Source organism: Pistacia vera, unplaced genomic scaffold (assembly GCF_008641045.1).
Source record: "Pistacia vera cultivar Batoury unplaced genomic scaffold, PisVer_v2 Contig461, whole genome shotgun sequence".
NCBI lineage: Eukaryota > Viridiplantae > Streptophyta > Magnoliopsida > Sapindales > Anacardiaceae > Pistacia > Pistacia vera.
The window spans coordinates 877,982-902,565 of NW_022196292.1; the positions used below are offsets into that span (position 1 = coordinate 877,982).

At 34.9% G+C, this 24,584-nt stretch overlaps 1 protein-coding gene and 1 pseudogene across 1 annotated transcript; one reads left to right on the forward strand and one right to left on the reverse strand.

The window, feature by feature from the left end:
* Positions 1-10,087: 10,087 nt before the first annotated feature.
* Positions 10,088-15,249, forward strand: LOC116145423 (disease resistance-like protein DSC1). Its single transcript, XM_031430886.1, has 6 exons — positions 10,088-10,572; positions 10,713-11,790; positions 12,503-12,841; positions 12,925-13,452; positions 14,333-14,479; positions 14,707-15,249. The coding sequence occupies exons 1-6, from the start codon at positions 10,088-10,090 to the stop codon at positions 15,247-15,249; spliced, it is 3,120 nt and encodes a 1,039-aa protein (XP_031286746.1).
* Positions 15,250-22,462: 7,213 nt separating this feature from the next.
* LOC116145424 lies at positions 22,463-24,054 on the reverse strand (annotated as a pseudogene).
* Between the last annotated feature and the right edge of the window lie 530 nt (positions 24,055-24,584).

Here is a 24,584-nt window from a genome sequence, read left to right on the forward strand (position 1 = left end):
TCGTCAGACCTCCCAAGTTTGCATTTAGAAAATAATCTAAAAAATTTTACAATTTTTTTTAAGTTAGAAAAACTGACGTGACACACTTAGGATTCATTAAACATGTAAAACTGGTTAACCGAAAAGATTTAAATATATATGGGTAATATTATAATTAATGAAGTTTGTTTAAATTTTAAATAAAAACACGACCCCCTCCCTTCAAATTGCTTAACTGAACAATACCCAAAAAAGCTGACGAAACACCTTCAATTCTCTACAATTTCCGACGATAAAAGTTCTCTATTTCCAGCCAATATTGATCCTAAAATTCGTTACCAAAATCATGGTTGATATTCACAAGGAGGAGGAAAACCCACCCCATCCAAATCCTAGACTCCGCGGCGGCAACTATTCAAAGGTTGTCGAAGAATGCTTTAGTGGATCATCCGATGAGTGAAGGTGGTCCAGAGGCAGAGAGACAATGGCGGCACAAGAATAAAGAGAGAATCGAAAAATGTTTTGAGAGGATGCCGCCAAACGAGAATTCAGGAGAGGAGGAGGACACCGGTGAAGAAATGGTACTTTTTTTTTGGTGGTTTTGAATTTGATGAATAATTTGATTGGTTTGTGCGAATTTGGGGGATATGTAGTTGGTTTTATTGTTATGGTGGTTGTGCCATTTTGTCGAGCAGTAGGCATTAGGGGAGTCGCTTTGTTTGGGTTCTAGAGGATGAGGGAAGGCAAGGGAGGTTGTTTGTGGGAGGTTGGAGGGATGGGGATGGCAGAAGGTGGCGGAATAGGGGGGCTGGAGGGCTGCCCTGCAATATCTGTCATCCTCAACCATCTCCAGTCATGGACCCTGCCACAATAGCCTCTGTAAAGCTTGCATTGGCTTCCCTAGTCCTCTCGAAGCCAAAAACACCCACTCCCTGATGCCTTCGAAGCCCATATCCCTCAAATTGATAGCCTATTAGTTGTTTTGGTTTCTTTTTTGGTTGATGTTTAGTTTATATCAATTGTGTACATTTTTCTAAGTGTAAATTATAAAGACTATGGGTTGGAGGTTGTAAGCGATAAGGTACCATACTTCCCAATAAGGGTGACAATTAGGTCAAGTTGGCAAGTTCTTATAAGAATAATGGAGATTTTACAGGAACAAACGAAGGATATGGACCGATTCAAAAAGAGTTGTTTCGGTCATTTTGCAAACATCGGAGAAAATTGGAAAAAGACGTTATGGGGGCAAAGAGTGCATTATATGTTGCTGCACTTAGTTAAAAGCCAGAAAAAAAAAAAAAAAAAAAGGAAATGTGGTTGGTGGTGGATGGGAAATCATTACGTTTTGGGATGATGGAATATGCCCTGATGACAAGCTTAAGATGTGAGGCATTTCTAGATGCGGAAGAGCAAGAGAGAATTACGAAGAGTAAAGCAACTGATAACTTGGCTACAAAGGTTTTGGGAGGGAAGGCGTCGATTACAGGACGCGATTTAGAGGAGAGGTTAAGAGAAGATGGGTATACCTCTTCAAAAATTTCAAGATGTGCCTGGTATGATTCGTGCATTCAATCCTAATGGCTTCTGACTCAACAAAAGTCGTTAATATGGATTGGGTGAAGTTTGCAAGCAACATGAACTTCTTTAATGCTCATCCGTAGCGACGGGTATCATTTCAGCCTACCATTGACTCTCTGCGTGGAAAAGACATGGCGATAAAGCATCATCGAGCTGTCGAGAAGGATAAACCAAGCACGTACAATTTGTTTGGCTTCCCATGGGCAATGCAGGTAAATATTAATAGCTTTTTGTTATATTTTTTGTATTATATGTATTTTAATTATGATATGGGCTGTTTTTTTACAATGTAGGCTTGGATGTATGAGGTCGTCCCTGTCCTGGCTAAGACGGGGGGCAGAAGAAGACTTTGGATGAGCGACCGCAATTTCCTAGGATGTTGTGGTGGCACATCGAGAAATATACCTATTGGGATTACGACAAAATAGAAATGGAAATTCAAGCGGCTCGGGTAAGATTAAAAGATTAATCTTTTGAATATGCACTTACTTTTAAATGTGGCTTAAATTTGATTGATTTTTTTTCTTATTGCAGGGAGTCGTCCGTCCCTTCCTCACCCCTACAATGGTGAAGCGGGAGAGGAGTATGTTACATCGTTCAGAGCACTAAATGATGTAGCAGATGAAGGGATAGACTGCCTAATGCAGAATGTTACATCGTTCAGAGTACTAAATGATGTAGCAGATGAAGGGATAGACTGCCTAATGCAGGACCTAGAAGGGTAGCGCATGTGAGTGGAGCTATAGGGCCACTACTTGAGAATGTTGTTGAGGCCAAGGATAATAAAGCTCCAATCAATGGGAAGGAAGAGGAGGAGGAGGATGAAGAGGTTTGTACGCCTCCACCCAATTGCTTTGCTGAGACATCGGGGTCGGGAGAATAAAGTGGTTGACCTCATAAATGGTCTGTTTGAGAGTTTTACAATAGCCATTTATGAGAGGTTTGAGCAGATGGAAGAGCAGATGAAAAAGGTGGCAGAGAAAGTTGGTAGGGTGGAGGAGGAAGTTGGTGGGGTATTGAGAGTGGTTGAAGTGCAACCTGAACATAAAAGAGAGAGTCAAAAGAGTAAGCACGTAAAATCTCCTTACACGATAGTAACGTATGGAAAGAAAAGGAAAATGAGGAAGTCCGTGAAAGTGGAGAAGCAAAAATGGAGGAGGGTAAAGAAGAAGGTTGAGGAAGTGGGGAAGCGAAAAATGAAGGAGGGTGAGGCAAGACGCGAAGGAAGTGGGGAAGTGAAAATGGAGGAGGATGAGGTGGGACATGAAGGAAGCGAGGAAGTGAAAATGGAGGAGGGTGAGAAGGAAGGCAGAGAAAGTAGGGAAGTGAAAACGAAGGAGTTAAAGGTCAATTTGTACAGGCCAATAGATGAGGAAAAGAAAAAACTCTTTTATGCCTATTACAATGATTCTGGAAGTGATGGGTGTGTGAAGTGCAAGATTGAGGATTATCCCAGGGGTGGTTTGAAAAGATATTGACAATGGGCAGGTGGCTTGACGACTCAGTGAGTTGTTTTCTCTTATTTTTGCTTATGTTTTCCATGAGATATTGTATACTTATCATGTTGTTTTAATTTGATGCAACACATTGATGAGGTATTGGCACTTATGAGGCTACAACAAAGCAATAATGGTGATATTTTGTATCCACACTATGCCATCACTGATGTGGCCTTTGGCGAAAGGCTAGTAACTAAATATAGGAAAAGACCAATGGTGGAGGTGCAACAAGGGGAGGCAAGCAAAAAAGATTGGTCGCAGATGACTTCAATGGTGTCCTTGATGATTTTCGGTTTGATGAGAGGATGATGCAGTATGTATGTGGGAAAAGACCCAAATATGGCAACAGTTGGGCAAACATTAAAAAAGTATACTGCATCATGAACATCAAGGATATGCATTGGATAACCATCGTTTAGATACTAAAGGAAGGCTTGCTGTAGATCCTTGATTGCAACCCGAGTATTTGTCGAGAGAGACAACTGGAGACGAAGTTGCAACCGTTGTGTATATTGTTCTCACGGCTATTATGTGACAATGGGATGTTTCAACACTTGGGTGATGAACTACTGACGGGAAAGTGGCCACTCAAACGCCTTCCTGTCCCAATAAAGAACTCGAGGTAAATTTTGTATAAAACTTACATAATATAATTGTTCTATAAGCTGATTCTAATGCTAATGTATTCCTCCTATTATAATGCTGATTGCGGGGCATATGCACTAAAATTTATTGAGTTCGACATGACCAACACACTAATGGACAAGTTGAATGATGAAACAATGAGCAACTTTCCAGAGCGGTTGGCTGTTGAGTGCTTCCATGGGCATATGGATCCTTTTTGACTGACCAGAACCCAATCTAAGTTATTGTTGATGTTGTCATCAAAAGGTATGGAAGTTGGACTTAGAGTTTTGTAGTTTATGTGAAATGCATTTCTTATTGGGTTGTCTTGAATAATTGAATTGTCTTGAATTGGATCAGTTGATGTTGTTAGGCGTCAGGCTATTAATACTTGGGTTTTGGTGTTATGTATACTTTGTGGCCAAGGCCAAGGCTGGATAATATTGGAAGGGGTGTTATAGAAGAAGACGAACAAGCTGCTATTGATGCTGAAGGTGTGCTGGATAATTGTGTAGAATGGGGAAGTGATTGAAGAGAATGATGAAGAGGGAGGATGGAGGCTACCGGCACTGCTTTTATTTTGGGTGTATATAGGACATTTATTTGTTGTATATAATGTTGTAATTTAATGTAATTGACACATTTTAGATATGTACAAAAGCAATTCAGTATTTCTTTCCCTCTTTTGAGTTTGAGTTTGTTTAGTATTCTTGTTAAAGGGCATTAATGTGTTGATGCAATTAGGTTGTCAAATTCAGTAGAAAATATGAAATTAATATGTGTTGGTGATTTTAGTTTTTCAAAATTCAAGAGAAAAGTTGGAAAAAATAAGTGTTGCCCATGATCGCTTAAGCGATTATATATATTGCTTAAGCGGTAAAGGGTTTTCTATATAGGATCGCGTAAGTGAGACCATAAATCGCTTAAGCCATCGTGCACCTAGGATGATCTTGATTCTGCCTTGGAGGCTAAAAGTGAAGAATTGCTTAAGCGAGACCGTAAATCACTTAAGCGATTGTGCATATAATCTTGATTCTGCCTTGGACTTAATCGCTTAAGCGACCAAGGCTGAAAGTGAAGAATTGCTGACCCTAAATCGCTTAAGCGATTGTTTATCTAGGATGATTTTGATTCTGTCTTGGACTTGATCGCTTAAGCGACCAAGGCTAAACGTGAAGAATCGCTTAAATGATAAATAAATTGCTTAAGCGATCGTGCATCTAGGATGGTCTTGATTTTGCCTTCGACTTGATCGCTTAAGCAATCGTAAATCGCTTAAGTAACCAAGGCTAAATGTGAAGAATCGCTTAAGTGATACATAAATCGCTTAAGCGATCATGCATCTGAGATCTTGATTTTGCCTTGCACTTCATCGCTTAAGCGATCTAGGATCGATTAAGCGACCAAGGCTAAAAGTGAAGAATCGCTTAAGTGATCTTGATTCTGCCTTGGACTTGATCGCTTAAGCGACCAAGTGTAAAAGTGAATAATCGCTTAAACAAGACCTTAAATCGCTTAAGTGATTGTGCACCTGGGGTGACTTGATTCTACCTTGGACTTGATCGCTTAAGCGATCATGCATCACTTAAGCTACCCAGGGTAAAAGTGGAAAGTCACTTAAGTGATCTTAATTTTGGCTTGTACGTGATCGCTTAATCAACTGCGGCTGAATATACTGAATCGCTTAAGTGATACCTGAAATCGCTTAAGCGATCCAATATATTCGGATGATCTTTATATTGCCTTTGACAAGATCGCTTAAGCAATAACATACATCACTTAAGCAACCAAGGCTAAATATACAGGATCGCTTAAGCGAAACCATACATCGCTTAAGCGATCAAGGCTAATTTACTTTGGTACTTTAAAAACATTAAAATTTGCATTATATAGAATCATTCTGTACTTTAATATTTCTTTTTCATGTTTATCTACACATATAAAAAACTTAGTTTAATTAAAATATAATTAAAAAAAATCGATTAAGTGATATAAATAATCAAATAAGTTGACACAAGACAGATAATAGTCCATTGAATTAATCGTACTGTCAAAATTCAAGCTTATTTCAATCTATTCCCCCCACATCGTACAAGATATGACTACATTTTGGTCAATAAAAAGAGCACAATAATCATTCTCAAATACAACATCCATATTTGTGAAATGAGGTATATTTCTACTAACGTGTCACACTAGTGCACTATTACATTCATCCCTATATCATACGGTTGTAAACTTAATATGTGTTAATGGAATTAGGTTGCAAATAATCTTTCTTAATTGGCCTTAATATGTGTTAATAACTGATATTGCTTAACATTAATGTTAACAATCATGTGATGTTGTGAATGTCCAAAATTCACATTAACGTCACTTAATTGGGGTTGACAACCTATTCCGAAAAAAAAAAAAAAAAAAAGAGGAATAGCTTAAGCGATCCAGTGTTTATAAGCCTTCGCCACTTAAGCGATCCTTGAAAGGCATAATAAAGATCATCCGAATATACTGGATCGCTTAAGCGATTTCAGGTCAAGATCATCCGAATATACTGGATCGCTTAAGCGATTTCAGGTCTCGCTTAAGCGATCCAGTATATTTAGCCTTAGTTGCTTAAGCGATGCATAGTCGCTTGCCAGAATTAAAATCACTTAAGCGATTCTTCACTTTTACCTTTGGTTGCTTAAGTGATCAAGTCCAAGGCAGAATGAATTCACCCCAAGTGCACGATCTCTTGCACGATTTCTTAAGCAATTTAGGTCTCGCTTAAGCGATTCTTCACTTATACACTTGGTCGCTCAAGCGATTTATGATTGCTTAAGCAATTTATGATCGCTAAAGCAATCAAGTTCAAGACAGAATCAATATCATCTCAGATGTACGATCGCTTAAGCGATTATTCACTTTTAGTCTTGGTCGCTTAAGCGATTTACGATCCTTTAAGCGATCAAGTCCAAGGCAGAATCAAGATCATCCCAGATGTATGATCGCTTAAGCGATTTATGTATCGCTTAAGCGATTCTTCATGTTTAGCNCTGAAACTGTCATACCTGGCGGACCACTCAACGCCCAAACAGAGCCAATAAAATCTGTCATACCCGACGGAATCCTGCATCGCTCGGGCAGAGCCAAAAATCTGTATCTCTAGGGAACGGGTACTTTGTAGAGTGGTTTGAAAACCACTTTTATTCTTATATATAGTCTAAAATGCTTTTCTTCATGAAAAATGCATAGTTTGCTTGGAAAATATAATATTTATGCCCAAGGTGGGAAAAATATAGATTTATGAACATGCCTCAAAACTGACAAATCAACCCTTTTTCGTTTCTCATATAGTATATTTATCAAAATCACTAAACTCTCATTTAATCATGCATCTCATGTTAATCTCAAGTAACATATATAAGTCAAGAGCATACCACATATGTGCTTATAAATCACGCACATATGACATAATATTCAAAAATCACATATAGGGGTGAAACTGAAAATTTCCAAACATGTTTTAAAACTGAACGTTTAACCCAGATTAAAAATTACTTTTAACATCACATTACCATAGCATATGTCCGACACTAATCATAAGATATATACCACATTTCATATAAAAGCAAATCATGCCAAAACGTATGAAATTCCATGCAAAATGGGGGTAGAATGCAAGTTTTAAAACATACTTTCAAAACTGACGAATGCACCCCTTCTCTTTTTCTTTTTACCAAGAAACCATCTACCAANTTATGTATCGCTTAAGCGATTCTTCATGTTTAGCCTTGGTCACTTAAGTGATTTAGGATCGCTTAAGCGATCAAGTCCAAGGCAGAATCAAGATCATCTTAGATGCACGATCGCTTAAACGATTCCTCACTTTTAGCCTTGGTTGCTTAAGCAATTCCTCACTTTTAGCCTTGGTTGCTTAAGCAATTCCTCACTTTTAGCCTTGGTTGCTTAAGCAATTTAGGATCGCTTAAGTAATCAAGTCCAAGAAAGAATCAAAATCATCCCAGATGCATGATCGCTTAAGCAAGTTAGGATCTCGCTTAAGCGATCCTGTTTAGAAAACCCTTAATCGCTTAAGCAATATATATAGTCGCTTAAGCAGTCGCTTAAGCGATCATGGGCAACACTTATTTTTTTCTAGCTTTTCTCCTGAATTTTGACAAACTAAAATCACCAACACATATTAATTTCATCTTTTCTCTTGAATTTGGCAACCTAATTGCATCAACACATTAATGCCATTTAATAAAAATACTAAACAAACTCAAACTCAAAAGAGGGAAAGAAATACTCAATTGCTTTTATACAAATGTAAAACGTGTCAATTATATTAAATTACAAAATTATATACAACAAATAAATGTCCTATATACACCCAAAATAAAAGCAATGCCGGCAGTTTTTATCCTTCCTCTTCATCATTCTCTTCGGCCACTTTCCCATCTTCCACAATTATCCAACACACCTTCAACATTAGCAACAACAACAACAGCTTCTTCGTCTTTTTCTACAGCACCCCTTCCAACATTATCCAGCCTTGGCCTTGGCCACAAAGCATACATAACACCACAACCCAAGTATCAATAGCCTGACGCCTAACAATGCCAACTGATCCAATTCAAGACAACCCAATAAGAAATGCATTTCACATAAACTACCAAACTCTAAGTCCAACTTCCATACTTGATCCTATCTACAGACCTTACAGAAGGTTGCTTGTTTTCTTGCATCTGATCGATTCGAACCTAATTTTTAGGATTTACATGTGATCAATTATGGCAATTGCTTCTCCTGTGGCTAAGTTGCTTGCAAATAGAGCACTTATTTATCCTTCGGAGAACCTTATAAGCTGATGGAATATGCTTAAATATTTTTCTCCCCTTTTCTGTCTTCTTGAATGGCATATGGATGATAATGTCAACCAACTTTAGCAGCACCACGCACTGTACTTCTGGAGGAACTGGATATATCGTTTTTGAATAAGCCAGCATGTAGAGGTTTGCCATATAGAGAGGGGAGCAAAGTTTCATGTAAATTCTTGAACTAAAATCCAGCTTCCATTGGTTTTGCAGTGTTGTTAGTGCATGAGGACAAGATAAACGTTGAATGTCAAACACTTTATAGCTGCAAGTTTTACTAAGAAGGTTATCTAGGGCATCCAAACCATAGCTGACACGACCCGCCTCGACCCTCCCTACCCCATAAGCTCCGGGCNCAATAAAGAGAAATGGCAGACAACTTTTGATAAAGTAGAAATAAATAATGGAGAGAGACTAAGAAAAAGAAACCAGTTAATAATTGTAATGAAATTTCCACCAAATTTCTAGTACTTTCTCTGCTATTTACCTTGCAATTTTCTTTCAAGAGTTGAGTAAAGAAGAGATAAAAATATGAGAAATCATTCATACCCAGAAAGTTTTACGGTTTTCCATCGCTTCAATATCCTCATCGATCTTCATTGATCTTTACATACTTTCTCTCGAGCAATTCAGATCTGCCTCCATTTGTTATTTAGGTAATATACTATGACTTTTTATATCTATTATTTTACTCAGATTTTATTTTAATTTTTGTATAATTTTATGAAAGTAGTGATGCGTTTATGTTTCAAACAAGCTGAATACATAGTAAAAATTAGCATCAAATTTTGTTAAAGATTCTTGATGTTAGATCTGAACTTCTAAGGCTAATTAAAAGGTAAGTGCCTCTATTGATCCTGGATTTGTTTTAATTTTAAAGTTAATTTTTTTTCTTCTCTCCTATAAAGTACTTGTTCAGGTGTCTTAAATGCAACTTACTGTATATCATACTCTTTTCAAATATTACTAGTATATATATTTATCAGTATTATTCTAGAAATATAAATTTAATTTTACTTTGACGAATAATTTTATAATTCATATCTGGCTTCACATACTCTCTCTGGAGCAATTACATCTCACTGCAAAACATTAAGATCTGGATCCAGTTGTTAGTTCGGTAACATATATACTTGGATTTTTATGTATTCTATTTTTCTTTGATATTATCTTAATTTTATAATTGTATGAAAAATTAGCATCTATGTTTCAAACAAGCTTAACATGTAGCCAAATTTGTTTGAAGATTTATTGATATTTATAGTGTCTCAAAATTGTTTCCAGTGGCTGGAGTGTCAGATCTGAACTAATTAATGCCTCTATCATAATTGTTATTGTTATTAATTGTTTACATATAATTTTAATTATTTTTTTAGAATTACTAGGAATATTAATGAATTATTTAATAATTATATATTGAATCATAATTTTTTATTTCTCAATTACTTCAATTTATTTTCTAATGAGGTGTTTTTCGATTGATGAAGAATGTCATTAATATTTTGTCTACTTAAACAGAACTAAAAAGCATTTCACCAATTGATGTCGATGGCTGGTTCTTCATCTTTCACCAACAATCATTTAGAGAAGCATGACGTTTTTCTTAGTTTCAGAGGCGAGGAAACCCGCAATGGTTTCACGAGCCATCTCTATGCAGCTTTGTGCCGTAAACAGATTAATACTTTCATTGATGACCAAATTGTGAGAGGAGATGACATTTCATCATTTCTTTTGAATACCATCAAAGCATCAAAGATTTCAGTCATCATCTTCTCAAAAAATTATGCATCTTCTAAATGGTGCCTCCAAGAACTCGAACAAATCCTTCACTGCAAGAAAATAGAGGAGCAGATTGTTATACCAGTTTTCTATCATGTAGATCCATCAGATGTAAGGAATCAAATTGGGAAGTTCGGAGATGGATTCGCTAAGCTTGAAAAAGGTACTAAGGAGAAGTTAGAGATGCTGCAAAGATGGAAGATTGCTTTGAATGAAGCAGCTAGTCTAGCTGGTTGGACTATAAATGGTCAAAAGTAAGTTTTAATTCCATAATAGTTCGCTTTTTGTAATTCTGTTATGTCTTAAACATTTCCTAACACTTGAATTGAATGAAACATAAATCAACATAATTAATTTGTAATTAACTAAAGTTTGTTTTGTTGTTTATTTTTAGGTCTGAATCTAAACTTGTAGATGAGATTTCATGGGCTATATTGAAAAGACTAAATAAATTGTCTCCAAGTGATTATAAAGGTCTGGTTGGAGTAAAATTTTCAATAAACAAAATAGAGTCTCTGTTGCACAAGGGATCAAATGGTGTTTCCAAAATAGGAATTTGGGGCATAGGTGGTGTTGGCAAGACAACTATTACTCGTGTTGTATTCAATAAAATCTTGCATGATTTTGAAGGATCCTATTTTGCTGAAAATATTAGGGAAGAGTCGGAGAAAAATAGTGGATTAACTGACTTGCGAGAAAAACTTATTTCCATAATATTAGAGGATAAAGATCCCAATATAGGGCTCACCTTCCCAAGAAAAAGACTTGAAGATAAGAAGGTTCTCATCGTTTTTGATGATGTGACATCTTTACAACAAATAGAAAATTTGATTGGAAATCTTAATTGGTTGAGCTCGGAAAGTCAAATTATCATAACAACAAGGGACAAACAAGTGTTGAGAAATTGTGGAGTAGATGATGCTTATATATACAAGGTTAAGGGATTAAGAGAGAAGGAAGCTCATATACTTTTTAATCAGTATGCCTTTAAACAAGACTGTCCTATTGAGGATTACATGGAGCTATCGAACAAAGCAATTTCATATACCAAATGTCTTCCTCTGGCTCTTAAAGTGTTGGGTTCCTATTTGTTTTCCCATAACAAAGAATTTTGGGAAAGTGCAATAAATAAACTAGAAAAAGGTCCTCCTTTGGATATTCATAAGGTATTAAGAGTTAGTTATGATGGACTTGATAAAGAGGAGAAGGATTTATTATTAGATATTGCATGTTTTTTCAAAGGGGAAGATATAGATCCAGTGATAGAAGCCCTAAATGCTTGTGACATCTCTGCAAAACAAGGAATACAAGTTCTTATTGATAAGTGTCTCGTGCTTGTTACATACAACAATAAAATAACAATGCATGATTTGCTTCAAGAAGTGGGAAAGAAAATTGCTCGAGATGATGCTTGCAAAGACATTCGATTATGGTATCACATGGATATCTTGAAAGTATTTAAAAATTATAAGGTAAGGGTTAGCTATATGTATTTATAAATAGATAGATATCTTCGAGAGTAAGCTTACATTTTTATTCAAATTTTAAATTAATGTTTGGTTTAAGGATATCTAATAAGAGATCATGGTATCTTTTTTATTATTATTATTTTTCTAATAAGGTCTTCCTCGTACCAGAGGCTCGCCAAAAAAGAAAAATGTTTTATACTATTAGATTATATTTTTATTTTCCTTAAAACTCACTCAAGCTTCTATATTTACATATTTTCTTTTTGCAAATTGTTTAGTGCTATTCAATTAATTATTTCCTTTCATGTATTGTCTCAGTCTCCTAGTTTAGATTTTATATAAAAATAATATGCCTTTGATTTAAAGAAAACATAAATACATCAAGAAGAAATATATCATATATACGATCTATCTTTGTATACGTAGTCTTACTTTTCAAGCACTTTTATTGCTATTGTTATCCTATTTATTTTTCCCTGCTACTAAAATCTGTAATCTTTATTTGTTTAAGTCAGCTCAATGTTTCTATTCACTAGAGTATTTATTGGTGATTGATTCATAATTTATTTTTAATAAATTTTCTCTTAATTTACATATTAAGCTTAAATTAATTTGATTAGGCTAACATTGCTGGTTAATAAACATTAGCTAATTAAATAGTTTGATTTAATGGGAGTATCTTGTATGCCAACTAATCATCTCTTTTGATTGTTAGGGATCTGAAGCAATACGAAGCATAAACTTGGACATATCTAAAATAAGCAACACAGGCTTAATTTTTCATGTTTTGTCAAAGATGGATAACTTAAGATTCTTCAGAGTATACAACTCAGAACACCGATTTAATTATCCATTTTTAAGTTTATACGACGGATTTAACTTCCCAGGCGAAGATGATTATGGTTTTGAAGAACCTGAATCCTTTCCCAATGACATAACATTATTCTGTTGGAATAATTACCCATTTAAATCATTGCCATTATTTTTTCCTTCAGTGAGTCTTGTTAAACTTGAGATGCGTCACAACAAAGTTAAACATTGGAATGGTTTTCAGGTATGAATTTTTGTATTTATACGGTTGTCTTTCTGTTAAAAATTATAAAAATACAAGGCACTAATTTCAATTTTTTCTTACAGAATGTCGTAAATTTGAAATATGTTGATCTTTGTTTCTCCCAACACATGAAAGAGATTCCAAATCTCTCAAGAGCCTCAAATATGCAAGAATTGATTCTAATAGGTTGTACGAGTTTGTTGGAGATTGCTCCCTCATCTATTCAAAATCTCAATAAGCTTGTCAACTTGGATGTAGGCTTTTGCACAAGGCTTATTAGTCTACCAGATTACATTCAATCAAAATCTATTACTCTCAGTGGTTGCTTTAATCTCAAGATAGCTCCAAAGATCTCATGTAAGGTGGAAAAATTAAAATTAACTGTAACTGCAATAGACGAATTACCCTTCATCGAACATCCATTTATACTAGTTGAGTTGACTCTTCAAAATTGTCCATTGCTTGACAGTCTCTCAAGTAGCATTTTTAGGTTGAAATCTCTCAAAAAGCTTAATCTTCAAAGTTGCTCCAAATTGTTAAGTTCATCCAATGGCATTGTAGATTTAGAAGCTTTGGAGAATCTCTTTCTAGCTGCTACAATCATGAAAGAAGTACCATCATCCATCTTGGACTTGCGAAAAATTACAAAATTATTCCTATGTCAACCTTCTTGTAAACTAGAACCCTTTGATTGGGTATTTGATTTTTCATTAGATTTAAGCTCTCTAGTAACAGTTTATTTGGAAAACTGTCAAATCACCGAATTACCTGACAATCTTGGACAATTTTCCTCTTTGGAAATGTTACATCTATGTGGAAATAATTTTGAGAGCCTACTAGAAAGCATCAAAGGGCTTTCTAACTTGTACTTCCTAGACATAAGTAATTGTCGGAGACTTCGACTTTTGCCAGAGCTTTCGTTCGGTGTAAGTGTGAATGCATCTTGTTGAAGTGGAAGCTTGAAAACGATGTCGTTTTGAGTAAGCAGAACGACATTGTTTCATACATGCTATCAGATGAATCCTGACCGTAGATTAATCTTCAGATTCAACGGCCAAAATCCAGCCACTAGGTTAACCATATATAAACTCAACTTTTCGTTCAAAAGAGAGAATCACTGTTGGCTTCTTTACGTGATTGAGAAGTTAGGGTTTGTAAAAGTTTTTACTCTTGCTTTGTGTAATCAATTAGGTTAGAGTGATTAGGGGTTTAATCATTCTGGTGAGGGTGCTGTTCTTTCAGATTAGAGTTACCAGGTGAGTTTCTCTAAGGGCTGATATGGGATATTTTGTATCAGGGTGAGTGATTCTGTGTTAGCTTGTTTTGAGGTGTTGTAATCGTGATTCTTGAGATAATAGTAAGTGCAACGAGCTCATCTCTTTCTTCAGCTCAACGTGGATGTAGCTTATCCTATAAGGATAAGTGAACCATGGTAAATCTTCGTGTTCTTGCTGTTCTTGATTGATTATGTGTGTGATTGGTATGTTATAGAATCTTGTTAAGTTGCATAACACATCTGACTGCTCATCCTTGCAATCAATATCAGATCCATCATTTGTATTGTTACCTGATTGGAGATCACGGGGAACAACTTTTGCCAATTGTTTTAAATTGGATTTATCTAAAATTCTTCATGAGGTATCTCTTTTTACCCTTTCTCCATTTTTATGATGTTAGTTGTTTTTTTTAAAGTAATAGAAAAGAAAAAAAAAATCTAAAGCTGAAAGCCTAAAACTATGTCATGATGTGATGATTTTCATTTTCATCGGTACAGGAATCTTGTCTAGAATTTTGTTCTGATTAGAAATGAAATTCTAGAGTGGTTTACCTTTCAAAATACTGGATCTTATATAACTCTTGATCAGCCACTAGATTGGCATAATAAAAATTTTCTAGGTTATTTTACATCTGCTGTTGTTTGTCCAGAAGCAATAGTGTTCAGTATTGATCCAAAAGAAGAAGAAGAGTTCAATATTCTTCGAGATTACAGTGTTACTTGTTACTCCTTAAGTGAAGATGGTAAGAAGCAAATTTATAAAAGTTGCTTTGGACCTTGGAAAGATGATTATTTTGTCTCCAGTCAGTTTTATTCAGATCATGTATTATTCAATTTTTATTCTATAACGGATAACGCGTTTCAAAAGTGCGATAGGGAATATCATGAAATTTCTTGTGAGATGGAGTCATTAGATTGTAAAGTGCTCATCAAATTTCATTCTAAAGATACAAAGGTGAAAAAGAGTGGGATCAATTTCTTGTATGTTGAAGATTATGGAGAACCATTGGAAACATCCAGAAGTAGTGTTGACAATGCTAAAAAGAAAGGGAAAGAGAAAGAGAAAGATGAACTACAATGCAGTAAATTGCAAATTTCAAAGTCCTTTGATGGTATATCTGGCTTAAGGTAAATAATAAAGATTTTTTTTCAGCTCAATAATGTTTTTTGGTTCTTTTAATTTATTTTGTCTAATAAAAAGTAATTATATATCTCAAGTAGTACTAAAATTTTTCATCTCATGTGGTACATAATTTTATGTGACATTCTAAAGTCACTTAACAGATCAACACATCATCTATAAAGTCTTACTAAGAACACAAAATAAAAATCATTTGAGATCAAATTTTATATCAAATTTCATGTCAAATGCTGTTTTTGTTGTTTGCTTGACTTAACCCGTTGTTAACATGCCTCGTTTCATGTCAACAAGTCAACTTGCTCTAGAGTGTGTAGAAGCACGGTATTGGAAATTGAAAAGCAATGCACTCAGAGAAATTGTGAAAAATGCTCTACTGAATTTTCAGCAAAATATAATTTTGTGCTCAGAAGTTGAAGAGGTCTCTCTTATATTATACAAATTCAAATCTTATTTTTATTTTTTGTTGAATAAAAAATTTGATGTTAAATTAACAATGCTAGATTTTCTTATTGCAGATGAACTGTGTGAATCCAAAAGGTTGTATGAGTTTCCCAGAAAGTAAAATTCCAGAGTGGTTTAGCTTTCAAAATGCTAATGATTATGTAGGACTACCACCGGGCTCATTCCTTTATAAATTTGCCGGTTTGGCTTTCGGCACCATTGTAGAATTCCCAGATTTGTTAGATTTGGGCCAACCTTTCTTCGTTAAATGTGAGTTGTTTTTTGAAGAACATGATCATTCGATTGTTGCAATTGGGTCTATACAAGGTTGGTTCGAAGGTGATAGAACTCACTACATCAAATCAGATCATGTATTCTTGGGATATGATTGTGTTATGTATACTCATGAAGGGCCTATGTTAGATATATATTATACTAATGCAAAGGCCATCATCAATTTCTATGTTACTAATCACGATGGAGTACTGATAGAAGGTTGTAAGGTGAAAAAGTGTGGAGTTCGTTTATTGTGCCCTGAAGATTTTGAGAACAAATGGAAGAATCCAATAGATCTTTCATCTTTAAAGAAAAGGCTAAAACTCAATGTAAATGACCGCTGTAATGATGAACCACCATCCTATGGCCTTTTCACCGCACGTGATTGGCAATCTACGAGTTTTGCTGCTTCTCCGGATTTGAATTTAATGGTTGGATCAACAGTGATCGATACAACTGAACCACACTCCAAGAGATTGAAAACATGCAACTGTAAAAATAAGTAAGTTTTCCTTCTACACCTCATTTTAATTAAATGATTAGTTTTTATTTTCCTAATTCATTTTTCTGGAAGCTCTTGTTCACCTAATGGGAATATGATTATGAGATTCTTATAGAAATATAAAATTTAAATATATTTTCAATTTTAGCGTTTCACTTTCTTTTCAGGCGAAAAAGTATAATATAAAGAAATATGATTATGGGCACATGAATACATCATAAGATGATCTATGAATACGTCACAATAATGAAAATGTTGTTGAAGAGTAAAGTGGCCAAGGAAACTTTCAGAAAACTTTGAAGAGTATTAATTAGCTGTTTGGTTGGGGGTTATCCCCATTACTCAAGTAATGTCATCTTATATTACTGACAATACTATGTTTGATTGTCAAATATTATAAGATTTCGGTAATCTTTCAAAACTAATAGTAATTACTGTTGGTTATATAGATGGTATGAATACCATTATTTTCTTAGGTATTTTGAGATTACTTGGAAATCTTATTTTTGTTACAATTTTACCCCTTACTAATAAAATTTTAGGACAGTAATGTCTTTGTTATATAAACAATTTACAAGAATTTTCATGGACAATTTTAGCCTTATACAAAAAAATTTAAGCCATTTATACTCTTGAACTTGAACCACATTACCCATGATAGATGGTCGGATCTAGCCACCACCACCGGCCGCCGACCAATGTCACCAGAATGATGCATGACTAGCTAGATCTCGTCGTTTCTGGCTAGATCCATGACGATCTAGCCATTTTTCCTGAATGGCGCATGACCAGCCAGATCTGACCGGTGACAGTGGCCGATGGTCGGCAATGGCTTGGGTGGATGGGGGTGATTTTGTTAAAATTTAAACTTTTATTAGCTGAGGTGTTTTCGCAAAATCTCAAATGTAGAGAGTTAAAAGAAATAATTCAAATATATTATTATTACTGTAATAACAATTCAATAATCTATATAACATTCTCACCAACTTATTCCTTCCAATCAAACATATCAATATCCATTAATTTATTCCAATCTAATCACACACATTTAATATACCATTTTCAGTAATCTATCTTTCCATTAATATAACATTTCCAATAATACAACATTTCCTGAACCAAACGCATTTAAAATTTTTTTTTTGAACATATAAATGTCCTTAAAATTAAAGTTAAATAAAAAACATTTAAAAATAAAAAATTAACAATATTTTAGATTAGGAATTATTAAACCTTGATTCAAACGACACTGTTGGCTTATATATATTTTTTAAATTATTTATCTTAGTTATTGGTTTGTTTGGGCTTTTCAATATTTTTTATAACTTGTGCCATTTTCAATAAATTTTGAAAAAGTTGTCCTCAAACTAAGAATAGCCATTGACTGCTGTTTCACTGGTGTTGACCAGCATTTGGCTAGTGTGGGTGTTTGGCCGGTGTTTTGACTTTTGTTGACTAGCATTGACTGTTATCTCGTTCAACTTTTGACTTTTTCTTTTAAATTTATTAGTTAAATAATAATTGAAAAATATATTAATTTTTAATAAATGAATTTTTGTTAGAGAAAAAAAAGAAATATTATGCAATCTAATTCATACACCAAATATAATACAGTATAAAAATAATACAATACAATGTTCTACAGAACATTATATAACATTATAAAATACAATGTAATGTTATGCTATATAATTTGCTTAATGTTATGCTCGATCGCTTGCCAAACATGACCTCAAAAGGACATTATATTTGTTTAATTTATGTTCTAACAACATTATAATTAATTCAAATATGCCGAAATAAATTGAAAATTTTCATTAAACCTCTTTCACATAATTTTGTTCTTAAAGTGCACTCATATGGACCTAGAGAGTTGATTATGATTATTATCTTTTTTGCTAACTCAAAGTTCTAATATAATTTTGTTGTTAATCATAAAGTATTACTGATTTCATATAATTTTGTTCTCAACCATAAAATGTATATATTGATCAAATAAATATATTTAATTTACATTTAGTTTTTTGTTAATTGCTTATTTTAAAATATGATTGCCTTTAAAGTAATCATTTATAAAATCAAATAGGTTCTTTGAATTGCATAGATTTATTTCATATATTAATTGTTTTTGGTCATGATGATATGCTTTTGTTGTATTAGTAATTGTGATGCCAAAAGGTGTGAGGATGATAAAGAAGTGGAAGAGTTGAATCCAAGTATAAGTCAACCCATTGGCTTTTTTGATTTTGATTGGGTTGAGGTCTATATCGAAGATGAAGATGAACCGCAACCTAAAAGACTTAAAGAATTCAAATTCTTTCAAAGGGTAAGGAAGTCCAAATCTCTATTCCTAATCCATTTCTATCTAATTAATTTTGCTCTCAATTTCTAGTCTATTTTAGTGTTTAGATTGATTACAATCAAGATGCAACATAAAATAATTATGTAGAAGCTTATTTTATTAGGATGGAGAAGGTGAAGAACACATCTAATTTGAAGAAAAGACATGAAGCAGAGCAAACAATTAGTGAGTAAAACATTGCTATATTAATAGGAAGCTGTAGTTATTTCAAGAAAAATTCTAGTCTAATATAGTTTAGTTAACCATTGTTACTCTTCTTTTACCCATCAATGAAATTCAGTTCTGATTTGTCTCTGTTCTTAGTGTAAATTGACTTGGTATTAGAGCACAAGAGTCAAGATGGCAAAATTTCCCGCATTTTCTATCTTTCTTGACAGTCCAGATAAGACTTCAAGTTCTGGTTTCTAATTTCTGGTTCAAACCCTGAAGCTTTTAATCCTTTCCCTTTGACAACAACAGTTTGTGGTTAGTTAATGAACCACAGAGTTTTACAAAAATATATATGGTTATTTCTTTAATGCCATAATATTGATTTCTTCACGTATACAGGGGAGAATCTGTTGATGATCATGCGGAGCTTATTGAAGTAAGTAGCTTGGAGAAAGTAGTAGTAGAAAGGAAGTTAAATTGCCATTATTCACTTCTGCAAGTGTTTCTGCTGCAACAGATAGTTCCTCATTCACAAATATGCTTGGTGAAAGGGGGTTTTGGACCTGTTTACAAGGTAAGATTTTTATGTCCTTGGGAGCAAGGCTAAAGCTGATTAGTAATTGGTGCCAGAGTTTCAAAGTAAAACTTTATCAAGTCAATGAAGAAAGTAATATTTCAGGGAGCAGTATTGAAAGGGGATCAAATAACTGTGAAAAGGCTCTCAAAAAGATCTGGACAAGGATGGGAGGAATCAACAAATGAAGCAGTTCTCATAGCCAAGCTCCAACACAGGAATCTTGTTAGACTTTTGGGCTGCTTTATCGAACAAGATGAAAGGTACTGATCTATGAGTACATGCCAAAAATAAGAGCTTCGGTATCTTTTTCTTTGATCTGTAAATCTCACAGGTCTAGCTTATTGATTGTACATAATGGGTGTTTTCCTTCTTGGGTTACTTACTCTTGGCTCGTATCTTTTCATTTGCTTATCAGATCTGAGAAGCGTAAGTTGTTAGATTGGATTACACGTGTTCGAATTATTAAAGGGGTTGCTCGAGAACTTTTCTACCTTCATGAATATTCTAGGGATTTAAAAGCTAGTAATATTTTGTTGGATAAAGACATGAATCCTAAAATTTCTGATTTGGAAGGCAAGAAATTTGGAGGGGATGAGTTACAAGCGAACACAAAGAGAATCGTTGGAACTTAATAAGTAAATGATGCAACTAAATTTAAGACTACTATGTGCCACATTAAAATCCTCTTTACTTAAGTTTAGCATGAAGTTATTATCATGAATTTACTAATTATCCCAATGATTTTGAATTGTAGTGGATATATGTCCCCAGAATATGTCCTTGAAGCTGTATTCCAATAAAATCTAAGTGTTTGCTTTGGGGTGTTGTTACTGGAGATTATAGCGGCAAGAAGAATACTGGTTTTTATCAGGCAATAAGTGGACAAGTGACAGCGGATTGGACTTGATGGGTACAGTATTGAGAGAAGTAGCTTCCAAGCATATAGTAACATAGGGCTGCTTTGTGTTTCAAGAAAATGCAGAAGATAGACCCTCCATGTGGTGTTAGTCTCCATGCTTATGAATGTTACTGCAACATTATCTTCTCCGAAACAACCTGCTTTTGCGCACATAAGAAGTAATGCCGATTCAAGGTCGTCTACTAGTAGGTCAGAGAACTGTTCTGTCAACGATACAACTACTACAATACGGAAGCCCGTTAGCGTTAAGTACTTCCTGATTGATGAGAGAGTGTATATATTTTCCTGTGTGTATGTCTTGAGTTGAGTTAAATTTACACTATTCTGTACATCTTCAAACTCAGCATCAACAGAAAATACACAGTCATGAGCAAATTCACAAAATAGCTATTATCAAATGGTGCAAAGGCAGTCCTACTTACTGTCAAAAGCTGTTTTTCAGAAGTAATAAATAATAGAGCCCAAGTTAATATAAAAATAAAACTAACAATCAAAATCATATACTGCAGTTTCAGCATTAACATAAAGCATCAGCATATTGATTCATTTAATTGCATACCATTCAAGAGACGTACATATAAAATAACCAAATAGAATCCATTGCTTCAAATCAATAACTTAATCACAATTGCAAAAATTTCTTACTTTTGGATGAAAGATAAAACTGTAAGGCCAATGGCTACTAATCCAAGGTACTTAGTAATGGGGAAGAGATGCGTGACAAACGTATGATCCAAAAGCTATGCTGCCCATTATTTAAAAGAAAAAAACAACGATAACCCAAATTTAAAGAAAAATATCCAAATTCCCGATATAAATAGAGTAGTAAAAAAAATTAAACTACTGACCGAACTTTCCTCTGTGTGACAAACAGGCAGACTCTTCACACGGACACCAAAGGAAGTGATGGAAGCCAACTTTATAGCCTTTACAAGCATATTTACTCAATTGAATGTATAAAAGTAAAAAATTAAAATTAAAATTAAATGAGTAAAAGAGAAAGTGGAATAAAAGTAAATATGATAACAGAGAGTACTCACTTGGTAGTAATATGACAGTGAAACACCTATACTCTTCACAAGGAACTCAACTGTGAAATGATGCAGGAGGCAATAGTGAGAATGGTTGGTTGGCTACATCGGTGAAATTGGAGTGCGGTGGTGGGCGTGCGTGGAGTGCAACTGAAACCTTTTTTGTGGTGGTTAGGATTCCTGAAATTGAAATGAGTGGGGCAAATTTGGGTTTAAAATTTGGGAGGAGAATTTGAATTGGGATTCTTCGATTTTGTATCATGATTGTTGAAATTTGAAACATTTTTTTTTTTTTTTTTTTTCAATTCTCTGGGTGTTGAGGGTGACACCTACCACCTTAGTCAGAGTCAATAAAAAACTGAGGTAGCATATTGTAAAAAAAAAAAAAAAAAAAAGATATGATGGGGGGTGCAATTATATTTATCATAAAAAATAATAAATTTACTGCCAAGATATAGATAAAATAAATCCATCTTATTCAAAACTTTTATTAATTGGAGTTTGCCAAATTTTATTGGAGAATAAATTTGAGTCTTTGAACACTGTTATTAGTGTACAGAAAAAAATAAACCGTAGAATTTCTTCCCTCTATGGCTTTGTCAGTTAACAACTATATGTACCGCACAGAAAAAACATTCTGAGGAACTTCTTCTTGCAGAATCCGCCCGTACAAGATTCTTGTTAGTGTCCCTTCCACTTCAAACAAGTAGAAGCTAGCACCATAAGCAACAATTTAACAGCGTTCCATCTAAAAACCGCCTACCCAACTTACTGGTACCTTTGGGAATACTGGCCTCATTAGACTTGACCCAATGTTTCAATCATCTCATATATCTTCCGATTTAGGGTGCAATCTATCGTACTGTAAATTCTGGACCTCGATCCACTTCAATAGAACTAGCCCCGATGGCTTTTGAATTCCAGTGTTCTCATAAGTAGCCTTACACTAGCAACGTTGTCCAGTCTTCTGCTGCTGCAGCAAAAATGTTTGAAAAATAGAGTAATTCCCAGGATCTGCCGGTTCCAATTTAACCAGGTGATCAACTACCTCCTCAGCTAGTTCTACAGCATTATGCATTCGGCACGCTCCCAAAAGGGCCCCAAATAACAGCATTCGGTTCAAAAGGCATGCGGCACAAGTCTAAAAGCCTCCTAGAAGTCCACCCCGGCCAAAAGGTCAATCATGCAACCATAATGCTAACTCGAGGAAGAATCCCATAATCTCTTTCCATTGAATAGAAATACTGTACACCCTCGTCAATGAACCTGCATGTGTACAAGCACATAAGACACCAATGAAAGTAATTTTATTAGGCTTAAACCCTTCTTGTTTCATCGTTGAGAAAAGCTCCAGTGCTTTCCCACCATGACCATGCATCGCAAATCCTTGTAGCATAGCATTCCAAGACCCCAATCTTTCTTGGTGTCTCATTAAAGACCTCACAGCCTTGTCCAAGCTACCACACTTTGCATACATATCAATTAAGGCATTGGACACATTCGTACTAACATTTAAACCTATTCCTCTCAATAGAAGTATGAACTTTCGTCCCCAAACTAAGCACACCTGACTCAGCGCAAGCAGCCAATATTTTATAACAGTCCCAGCCACCGGCTTCAGTCCCACCTCCTCCCTCATCATCAATCCATTGCCCTCTTCGTCATCCCCTTTTCAGCGAACCCAGATATTAATATAGTCCACGGAATCAACTTCTTAACTGGCATCCTATCGAACAACAATTTTGCCATCTCCATATCTCCATCTTTACTATACCCCCAAATCATCGTCGACCACGAAACAAATCTCTCGCTGGAATTTTTCAAAAAATTCAAACGCCAAGTTCATTTCTCCAGCTTTGCATACCCATCTAACATCGTATTCCAAGTAATCTATCTCTTCAGGCATTTCATCAAACAGCCTTTGAGCTTCAGTCAACTCCCCGCTTTTCACCAACCAAAATCGTTAAATTCCACGTCACGAATCTTTCTCACCCAAACCATAAACAACTTTAGCTGCACCAACACCAACCACACCACACTTTGAGTACTATCAATTAACGCATTAATCACAGGAATAACACTCAAAACCCACATTTTCATCAGGGTATGTCATTTTGTACAACTTTTAACCCATTTTGCACCACAACGCCTTTAAAAAGAGGTACGTATATTATCAGCAAAAACACCATCCTTTTGCATTTCAAAGAAGACCCTAAAAGCGTGAACATCCTTAGAGTTTTGCACCCACGCGCTTATCAAAGTATTGTACAAATGAACATTAGGGTCTTGAACATAATAAAAACCTTAATAGCCAACCCCAATTGGCGGCAAAGGGACAAAGAAGAAACGAGTTTCGGTGCGATATACAAGTCATTGTGGAGGTCCTGCTTGATGATTTGTGCGTAAAGTGTTTTATGTGGTTAAGGTTGGTGCGTTTGTGAAGGATTTGAAGCTTTTTTCCAAGAGTCCCCGTGTGGAGATCAAAGTCGCAGCTCGAATTGGGACATACATTCGAGCCTTAGCGGTGTAAGGTGGCATTGAAGAAGCGATTTTTCGTCGTGTAATGAAGAATTGGAGATGGGTTTCAGTGAATTTTGGCTCAAGGATTTGAAAGTCCTAACCTTTGGTGTGCGTTTAAACCATGAGTTGCCGTGGTATCGCTGCTTGGGCTTACCCACAAGAGAACATATATTATGGTTAAATTTACAACAAAAATTCTTTCATATATTAACTATTAATCTTCTTTATAATACGAATTGAGGATCACAAAGATTCAAAACTTGAGTAATGACAGAAACCAGAGGAAATTTAACTTGCCAGACCTCCCAAGTTTGCATTTAGAAAAATAACTCTAAATTTTTTGCAATTTGTTTAAGTTAGAAAAAACTGACGTGAACACTTAGGATTCATTAAACATGAAAAGGGTTAAACTGAAAAGATTTAAACATATATGGGTAATATATAAAATGGAAGTTTGTTTAAATTTTAAAATTAAAAAACGACCCCCTCCCTTCAAAATTGCTTAACTGAACAATATACCCAAAAAAGACTGACGAAACACCTTCAAT

Excerpts from the sequence above, each read along its gene's own strand:
- LOC116145423 (XM_031430886.1), top strand. The coding sequence starts at position 10,088 with ATGGCTGGTTCTTCATCTTTCACCAACAATCATTTAGAGAAGCATGAC. Across the intron at positions 11,791-12,502 it reads AAGTATTTAAAAATTATAAG|GGATCTGAAGCAATACGAAG; the intron begins GTAAGGGTTAGC and ends TTTGATTGTTAG. Across the intron at positions 14,480-14,706 it reads TATCTAAAATTCTTCATGAG|CCACTAGATTGGCATAATAA; the intron begins GTATCTCTTTTT and ends ACTCTTGATCAG.